Source organism: Haliotis cracherodii, unplaced genomic scaffold (genome assembly GCF_022045235.1).
Source record: "Haliotis cracherodii isolate W230 unplaced genomic scaffold, xgHalCrac1.p SCAF_2, whole genome shotgun sequence".
In the NCBI taxonomy this organism is placed as follows: Eukaryota; Metazoa; Mollusca; class Gastropoda; order Lepetellida; family Haliotidae; genus Haliotis; species Haliotis cracherodii.
In genome coordinates, this window is record NW_027266275.1 from 55,278,664 (window position 1) to 55,288,271 (window position 9,608).

The 9,608-nt window shown below is 43.1% G+C and overlaps 1 protein-coding gene across 1 annotated transcript; it reads left to right on the forward strand.

The window, feature by feature from the left end:
• Positions 1 to 503: 503 nt before the first annotated feature.
• LOC139469290 (alpha-L-fucosidase-like) lies at positions 504 to 9,319 on the forward strand. Its single transcript, XM_071251429.1, has 8 exons — positions 504 to 868; positions 1,096 to 1,202; positions 2,604 to 2,734; positions 4,549 to 4,682; positions 5,010 to 5,107; positions 6,769 to 6,901; positions 7,411 to 7,581; positions 8,745 to 9,319. The coding sequence occupies exons 1-8, from the start codon at positions 525 to 527 to the stop codon at positions 9,001 to 9,003; spliced, it is 1,377 nt and encodes a 458-aa protein (XP_071107530.1). The 5' UTR covers positions 504 to 524; the 3' UTR covers positions 9,004 to 9,319.
• Positions 9,320 to 9,608: the final 289 nt, after the last annotated feature.

Here is a 9,608-nt window from a genome sequence, read left to right on the forward strand (position 1 = left end):
CGGTATTCTGTCAGGTTATGGTTTTGTTATGTGTTATCTTACTATGGTTAGGGGCGGTCGGGTAGCCTAGTGGTTAAAGCGTTCGCTTCCCGACATGGGTACAATGTGTGAAGCCCATTTCTGGCGTCCCCCGCCGTGATATCGTTGGAATATTGCTAAAAGCGGGGTAAAACATACTCACTCACTCACTTACTATGGTTAAACTATCCCATTGTCGTTACTTAAACAAATGTATTAAAGTTCAATTTCCTACTTGGGTATTTTAAAGTACAATTTCAGTGCCTCAGTGAATCAATTACTTAATTTAATTAAAATAAAACCGCATGAAATGAAAATACAGTGCCGTACAGGTTCCCTTTTCCCAAATGTGGTGTTGTTATTGCTTCATGCTGTTTTGACGCTGTGCCGTTTTAGAACTTTGTTTTCATTGGTCCGCTTTGACATGTGGAACCCAGGTCATGTGATTGATCATGTGATCACACGTACGGGTTTAAATGGTGTTGTGTCAGGAATTGTTGTCTGACATGGCTGCTGCACTGTTCGTGTTGTTTTGCACGCTGGTGACTGTGACACTAGCGGCAGGTGCCCGCTACGACCCCACATGGGAGTCACTGGACCAGAGGCCCCTCCCGGCCTGGTACGACGAGGCGAAGTTTGGCATCTTTCTTCACTGGGGGGTGTTCTCTGTTCCAAGCTTCGCAGGTGCTTGGTTCCAGGAGTTTTGGCTCAATAAAAGACCGGACGTTGTAGAGTTTATGAAGAAAACCCACCGACCCGGTTTTACCTATGCTGACTTTGCCGCACAATTTACAGCTGAATTCTACAACCCCGACGAATGGGCGGAGATATTCAACGCTTCAGGCGCAAGGTTAAAAAATGAAACTAATTTTAGGAAATCATCATTTTGAGCAAATTTGGCTTATCTTATTCAAAGTTTGTATTTTCTAAAATTCGAAGGTATTTTAACGTTGCATTCAATTCAATTAATTAAGCCTCTTCCTGTATATTTGTGTCCAGATTCCTGTGGTTTCAAGAAAGTTGATCTTTGTCAACAAATCATATATTGTGTACATATTATATACATGCACATTTCAGATATGTTGTGCTGACAACAAAGCACCATGAAGGATTCTGCAACTGGCCAACCAAATACTCGTTCAACTGGAATGCCATGGACGTTGGCCCTCGCAGGGACTTAGTGGGTATGTTTCTGTATACGTACATGTAGAGTTTGAGAACTAGTCATAGAGCATTTCAGCATCGGGGAGAGAAGAAAGTGTCTAACCCTGCTTATAGGTGTTTGATAATAACAATCCGCTTGATCTTGGGCTAACAATCTGCTTGATCTGGAGCTAACAATCTGCATGTTCTGAGGCTAACAATCCACTTGATCTTGGGCTAAAAATCTGCTTGATCTGGGGCTGACAATCTGCATGATCTGGGGCTAAAAATCCACTTGATCTTGGGCTAACAATCTGCTTGGTCTGGAGCTAACAATCTGCATGTTCTGGAGCTAACAATCTGCATGTTCTGGAGCTAACAATCTGCATGTTCTGGGGCTAACAATCTGCTTCATCTGGAGCTAACAATCTGCCTGATCTGGAGCTAACAATCTGTCTGATCTGGAGCTAACAGTCTGCATGATCTGGAGCTAATAATCTGTATGATGTGGAGCTAACAATCTGCATGTTCTGGGGCTAACAATGTGCCTGATCTGGAGCTAACAGTCTGCATGATCTGGAGCTAACAATCTGCATGTTCTGGAGCTAACAATCTGCATGTTCTGGGGCTAACAATCTGCATGTTCTGGGGCTAACAATCTGCATGTTCAAGGGCTAACAATCTGCATGATCTGGAGCTAACAATCTGCATGTTCTGGAGCTAACAATCTGCATGTTCTAAGGCTAACAATTTCCATGAGCTGGTCCCCACGGATGTTAAGTACATTTTATATTATTTTATGTTTGATGGTTGTCTTGATCTACAGAGGAGGATATTTTCTATTCTAATCAACAAATAGGTATTAAAAAATGTATCTTAAAATTTCAGTAGCCAATCGAGCTTGGGACAATTCAGACCCGTTAGCCCGACAAACATTTTACGAGCCAAGCTTGTATAGCGTGCAGGCGATTATTTCAGACACTGGTATATATACGTTACTTGCTATAATCATGATAATATATTAAATAGTCAGGTTATTGAGGGTCAAGGAATAGTTTCTTAGAAACATTGCAGCCGCTTATTGGCACGGGTGGCCCAGTCGTCTGAGGCGCCGTGATTCGCTGTGCAGAGTTGCATCCCTTGGGCACGCCAGAAACCTATGATTGTGGGTTCGAATCCCGGTACGCCCTGATTATGTTTCTAGGTTTGTCAGCACCATACCCGTGTTCGTGGGTTTCACCGAAGTGGTAAACGTCTGAGACCTGCATCACTTCAGTCTTTCCTCCCACATTAAGCTGACATGCCGCGATATAACTGGAATACTGTTAAAAGCAGCGTTAAACCCAACTCACTCACTATTGGATAAAGACGCATGATAGGGTACATGGGTCAATTCCAGGCACCTGGCAGCAGGGCAACAATTCTTGACATATGTGTTCCAGGTGACCTGGCCAGCTCCATACGGAAGAAGTCCATCCTAAAGTTTGGTATTTACCACTCACTGTTCGAGTTTGTCAACCCGTACTTTAAACATGATCAGAGGAACAAGTTCCAGACCCAAGATTTTGTTCGGGTAGGACATTTTGACACATCAGTACCCTCAGTGGTGTGTGACATTAATGGCATTTGTAGATAGTTGTATTGATAACATGCAATATTTCAAACAGTACTAGTTTGTATCACAGTTCAGTTTTAGCATGCCAGTATATTGCTTTAATTGTGATTGTTCCTTCTCATGGTCGGACCAACTCCCCTTGTCTTTCCCCGTCAGTCTGACCAACTTCCCTTGTCTTTCCCCATCATAGACAGACCAACTCCCCTTGTCTTTCCCTATCATAGTCGGACCAACTTCCCTTGTCTTTACCTGTCATAGTCGGACCAACTTCCCTTGTCTTTCCCCATCATAGACAGACCAACTTCCCTTGTCTTTCCCCATCATAGACAGACCAAATTCCCTTGTCTTTCCCCATCAAAGACAGAACAACTTCCCTTGTCTTTACCTGTCATAGTCGGACCAACTCCCCTTGTCTTTCCCTATCATAGTCGGACCAACTTCCCTTGTCTTTACCTGTCATAGTCGGACCAACTTCCCTTGTCTTTCCCCATCATAGACAGACCAACTTCCCTTGTCTTTCCCCATTAAAGACAGAACAACTTCCCTTGTCTTTACCTGTCATAGTTGGACCAACTTCCCTTGTCTTTCCCCGTCAGTCTGGCCAACTTCCCTTGTCTTTCGCCATCACAGTCTGACCAACTTCCCTTGTCTTTCCCCATCATAGACAGACCAACTTCCCTTGTCTTTCCCCATCATAGACAGACCAACTTCCCTTGTCTTTCCCCATCAAAGACAGAACAACTTCCCTTGTCTTTCACTGTCATAATCGGACCAACTTCCCTTGTCTTTCCCCGTCAGTCTGACCAACTCCCCTTGTCTTTCCCCATCTTAGACAGACCAACTTCCCTTGTCTTTCCCCGTCAGTCTGACCAACTCCCCTTGTCTTTCCCCATCATAGACAGACCAACTTCCCTTGTCTTTCCCCGTCAGTCTGGCCAACTTCCCTTGTCTTTCGCCATCACAGTCTGACCAACTTCCTTTGTCTTTCCCCATCATAGACAGACCAACTTCCCTTGTCTTTCCCCATCAAAGACAGAACAACTTCCCTTGTCTTTCACTGTCATAATCGGACCAACTTCCCTTGTCTTTCACTGTCATAATCGGACCAACTTCCCTTGTCTTTCCCCGTCAGTCTGACCAACTCCCTTTGTCTTTCCCCATCATAGACAGACCAACTTCCCTTGTCTTTCCCCATCACAATCTGACCAACTTAACTTGTGGCTCCCTGTCATAGTTGGACCATCTTCCCTTGTCTTTCCCCCATCTTCCAGAAAGCAAGGGCGTTAGCTGACTATAAAAGTCCATTTTCCACCCTTGCCGAACTGGGCTCGAATTACAGCGTGACATTTTGACTTGACTAACAAGTCTATGCATAGTCCAATCAAAATCGCATAACAAAATCGACATCCAGTTCGTAAACAACATGGATCTCAACCTGTAGATTTCAGTCGACTGAAGGATTTGCAAAGAATGTCTACCACCAACTGGGTGTTGACAGAGATTTTCCAAATCTCATGTTTTCAAAAAAGGTGCTCAAGTTTGAAGCAAATGCAAGTGATGTAAAAGGTTGATCTGATTGGTCAATATGAGGGACATAGAAGGGGCATAACTTGTAATAGCCACTGGTGGCGCTTCGATTTAGCCCAGAAATTCCAGCCTTGTTCGGCAAGGGTGGAAGCTGGACCTTTATGGTCAGTTGACCCCTTGCCTCTGGAAAATGTTTTTTCCCCATCATGAAATATGGATTAATCTGACACTGATGTTGTTTCCAGTTCAAGACAATGCCCGAGTTGTATGAGCTGGTGAACCTGTACAAGCCTGATGTGGTGTGGTCAGACGGACAGTGGATGGCGCCATCGTCCTACTGGAACTCTACACACTTCCTGGCCTGGCTGTATAATGACAGGTGGTTAAATCTGGTTGGGGGCACCGGGGGAGGGGGGTAGGTGGCTACTATTGTTTCTAAGGTTCTGCAATTGGCTATGCAGGTTCAGTCCCATTGTGGCGCCAGGATCTGCTGATCTGCTGGTTGAATCCAGATTTTCTCTTATTATGATTATTATGTCCAGACGTGTAAGGTAAGCTACAGGACTGGTGTATCGTCATGGGATTGCTGGACAAATATGTCAAAAATATTCCTCTGCTAGTTACACTTGAGCAAAGAACCATTTAATAGCATTTTACCATGTTATAATCCAGAGTGAAATTTTCATGTGTAACATTCTCCCACTAGCCCTGTGAAGGACACAGTGGTGACGAATGACCGATGGGGAAGTGACACATTGTGTAAACATGGAGGATACTACACCTGTCATGACAAGTTCAATCCAGGTAACACTTAAACACTTATGCAGGTCCTGTTTCAACTGATATTGTCTTGAACCAACAGGGTGATCCCTGCCATCCTCCTTAGGATCCCCCCCCCAACCTTGACCCAACAAGGTGATCCCTGCCCCAGTGATTCCCTTGACACAAGACCCATGAAGATCCGGGGTAGAATAGGTCTTCAGCAACCCATGCTTGCCTTAAAAGGCGACTATGCATGTCATAAGAGGCGACTAACAGGATCGGGGGGTCAGACTCGCTGACTTGGTTGATGCATGTCATCAATACCAATTGCATTGATCGATGCTCATGATATTAATTACAGGATTGTCTGGTCCAGACTCAATTATTTAAAGATCGCTGTCATATAGCTGGAATATTGCTGAGTGTGGCGTCAAACAACAAACCAAACCAAACCTTCAAACAAAAAGGTGATTTCCCCCACCCCCCTTGACCCAACAAGGTGATCCCCACCCCCCTTGACCAAACGAGGTGATCCATAACCCCCTTGATTCAACAAGGTGATCCCCACCCCCTTGACCCAACGAGGTGATCCCCACCCCCCTTGACCCAAAAAGGTCCCTAGCAATACATGCTTGTTGTGATAGCTGATTAAAATGAGGATTTCACAATAATTGACCTGATGGTGTGAATGATGGGGGTTGTTCATACTGTCAACCACTGTTTTGTCTTGTCAAGATTCATTTATTCAAAGCCTCTACTGATAATGCCATCTCCCAGAGGCAAGGGAGTTAACTGACTTTAACTGACTTTGCTGTTGGTACAATGAATATTATTGTGTATCCCTCGGAACAAAATATGTTCTTTTCCTGCGTCCAGTCTCTACATTTGTGCGTTTTAGACACACATTTGTGCACTCCATAGGAGTTAATGTAAGAGAGTTATGATAGTCATAGCACAAATATTACCCTGTGAACATCTTCCCCAGTCAAGGGTGTTAATTGACTGGAAAAAGTCCAGTTTCCACCCTTGCCGAACTAGGCTGGAATTTCTGGGCTCGATCGTAGCGCCAGTGGCTATTACAAGTTATGTCCCTTCTATGTTCTTCCTATTGACCAGCTGACCAATCAGATTCCACCTCTCATATCAAATGCATTGCTTCAAACACAACGGTGGCCCCCAGTCAAGACAATCTCACTGATTATTAAGATCTTTATTGTAATAAAACGGGCTTTACCTCGCAAAGTGCAAAAATAATCACTTGAGTACCTTTATTAAAAACATGACATTATTTTGAAAATATCTGTCAACACCAAATTGACAGTACACATGCTCTGCAAATCCTGCAATCGAACAAATTCGGCAAGGCATCTACCATGTTAACTATGAACTGGATGTCGATTTCGTTATGGGATTATGATTGGACTATGCATAGACTCATTAGTCCAGCCAAAATATAGCTCCATAATTCCAGGCAAGTTCGGCAAGGGTGGAAACTGGACTGTTACAGTCGGTTTACTCACTTGCCCTGGAAAGATGTGATATTGCTGACTTCAGTGATTCACATGTAATACTACTTATCAAAAGTATTGGAAGGATGTTCTGTAAATTTGAATTTTCCTTGCTGTACTGCGATCAGTTGTAAAAAGCGTTTTTTTTGCCAATATAAATATTTGAAATATTTTTAACATCTTAACTATTCTCAGGTGTGGTACAGGAGCACAAATTTGAAGATGCGACTACTATAGACAGGAGTGCATGGTCCTACAGACGTAACGCCAAGCTGAAAGACTTCAACACCATAGAGCAACTGATTAGTCAGTTGGTGGTGGTTGTCAGGTAGGCACAAATTAGCTGAATTCCGAGGAACCTAAAACCTGTGAAGATTCAGAGTAGAATAGGTCTTCAGCAACCCAAGCTTGCGGTAAACGGCAACTATGCTTGTCGTAAGAGGCATCTAACAGGATCGGGTGGTCAGACTGGCTGACTTGGTTAACGCTTATCATCGTATCCCAATTGTGTGGATCGATGCTCATGATGTCAATCACTGGATTGTCTGGTCCAGATTTATTTACAGACCGCCATCATATAGCTGAAATATTGCTGAGTGCGGCGTTAAACAACCAACAAACCAAGGAACATAAACAGAAGGGACCAAAAGGAATATAACTTGAACTAGCCACTGGTCTGGTGGCGCTATGATGGAACCACGAAAATCCAGCCAAGTTTGACAAGGGTGGAAACTGGACTTTTACAGTCAGTTAACTCCCTTGCCTCGGGAAGAGGCGTTAAACCCAAATCACTCCCTCACTCATAATGTCAATGGATGAACATATTTTTGTTGACAGCTGCGGTGGTAACTTCTTGCTGAATGCCGGCCCCACCTCCAGCGGTATGATTGGTCCGATATTTGAGGAGAGACTACGGCAAGTAGGGAAGTGGTTGAATGTTAATGGTGAGAGTATTTATGGAACTCGACCCTGGAGTACTCAGAATGACACAGCGACACCTGGTGTCTGGTTAGTATGTTATAGGCAATGCCTTAGATGTAATGTCACATCTGAATGCATGTCATGTCCCCCATGAAAATTCTGGGTTAGAAACTGCCACTATTTATTCAAGAGTCGTCTTAAATGGGGCAGTTGGTCAGCTCAGTGACTTGGTTGATTGCACATCAGGGTAGCCAAACAAAGTAGGATCTTGCTCATAATATCAACCTCTCAGTTTACGCGGGGTAGAATTGGACTACAGCAACCCATGCTTGCCGTAAAAGGCGACTATGCTTGTCGTAAAAGGCTACTAACAGGATCGGGTGGTCAGGTTCGCTTACTTTGTTGATGCAGGTCATCAATCCCAAATGCGTAGATCGATGCTCATGATATCAATCACTGGATTGTCTGGTCCAGACTCAATCATTTACAGACTGCCGTCATATAGCTGGAATATTGCCAAGTGTGGCGTAAAACAACAAACAAACAAACCAACTCAGTTTTTACAGACTGTTTAATTATCCTGACTGCAGCACCAAAGATGTCATGTAAACGTTCTTTTACTTCTTACAAATAGGGGGCACGGGTGGCCCAGTCGTCTAAGGCGCCGTGATTCACTGTGCAGAGTTGTGTCCCTTTGGCACGCCAGAAACCTATGATTGTGGGTTCGAATCCCGGTTCGCCCCGATTATATTTCTAGGTTTGTCAGCACCATACCCGTGATCGTGGGTTTCACCAAAGTGGTAAACGTCTGAGACCTGGATCACTTCGGGCTTTCCTCCCACATTAAGCTGACATGCCGCGATATAACTGGAATACTGTTTCTATAGTTGGGTTCTGATTCATTGATATAATCGAAGATTGATCGGAGGGGCCAAACAAACCATCAATCAAAAGCAATTGTCCATAATCGAACACGCGTTTGCCCCCTCTAACAACCCTGAAATGGTTTTGTTTCCTGAGAGTGTTTTTTCACTACTTAATCCTTAGTGTCTTATTTTAAAAATGAAGTGCTGAAGTAAGTAACTATGTTTGTTTTTGTTAGGTGTTTTGCTGAATTTACTTAACATTCAAAAACAGCCAAATGACGTTTATCTATTAACATCGATGATTGAACAATCAAGATCATCCAATCATCAATCATGATTTAACAGCCATTGCCAACACAACTATTCTCATTTATTCTCACATAGGTACACATCCAAGACGTCTGCAGCTGGTATTTCCGTATACGCCATCACTCTCAGCTGGCCTCGGGGAGATATGCTGGAGCTAGCTGCCCCACAGACTGGTCCCGCCACCACAGTGACGATGCTAGGATACCCAGGATACTTTGATTTCAAATCTGGCGCCACATCAGGAATGACAATCATGATTCCACCAATTCCTGTCACTCTGGTGCCATGTCAGTGGGCCTGGGTTTTCAGGATTGACAATTTAGAAAACCAGTAGCTCTGACTATCATTAGAAGGGGAGGGGTGTGGATATATTCTTTTAGAACGCGTAATACTGATAATGTGTACTGACTTGCCTTGTGACATATGTCTTAATTTGTCCATGGAAACCATTAATTTAGAAACCAGATTAATGAATGGGGCATAAACCAAATTTTATGGTATTCACATCAAATTGGTGACATAATTTTGTACTCGCTAACTTGAATGATGCATGTCATTGATCCCGATTGCGTAGATCAATGCTCATGTCAATCACTGGATTGTCGGATCCAATTATTTACAGATTGCCGTCATGTCACTGGAATATTGCCGAGTGCGGCGTTCAACAACAAACAAACAACATAATTATGTTTGTTTTAAAAGCTTGGTTTTCATCAGGTAATTTTAAGTGACTGGTTACAACTCTTTACTTTTCAGACAGTTAAATTCTGGTGGTTTGTAATAAATACTGGTCTATTATTTTCAGATTAATTACCTAATATGTATTTAGCATGAGTTTTGTATTGTCAAAGATATGTATTATTTAATTTTTAATTTATTTACATTTATTTACATATATTACCATTTTGGTTACCATAGTAACAAAAATATTCTTCAACA

Bases quoted from the DNA above. Each gene is read 5' to 3' on its own strand.
- LOC139469290 (XM_071251429.1), top strand. From the start codon at position 525: ATGGCTGCTGCACTGTTCGTGTTGTTTTGCACGCTGGTGACTGTGACA. The intron at 4,683-5,009 runs GTGGTTAAATCT...TTCTCCCACTAG, and splicing joins GCCTGGCTGTATAATGACAG to CCCTGTGAAGGACACAGTGG. The intron at 5,108-6,768 runs GTAACACTTAAA...AACTATTCTCAG, and splicing joins TCATGACAAGTTCAATCCAG to GTGTGGTACAGGAGCACAAA.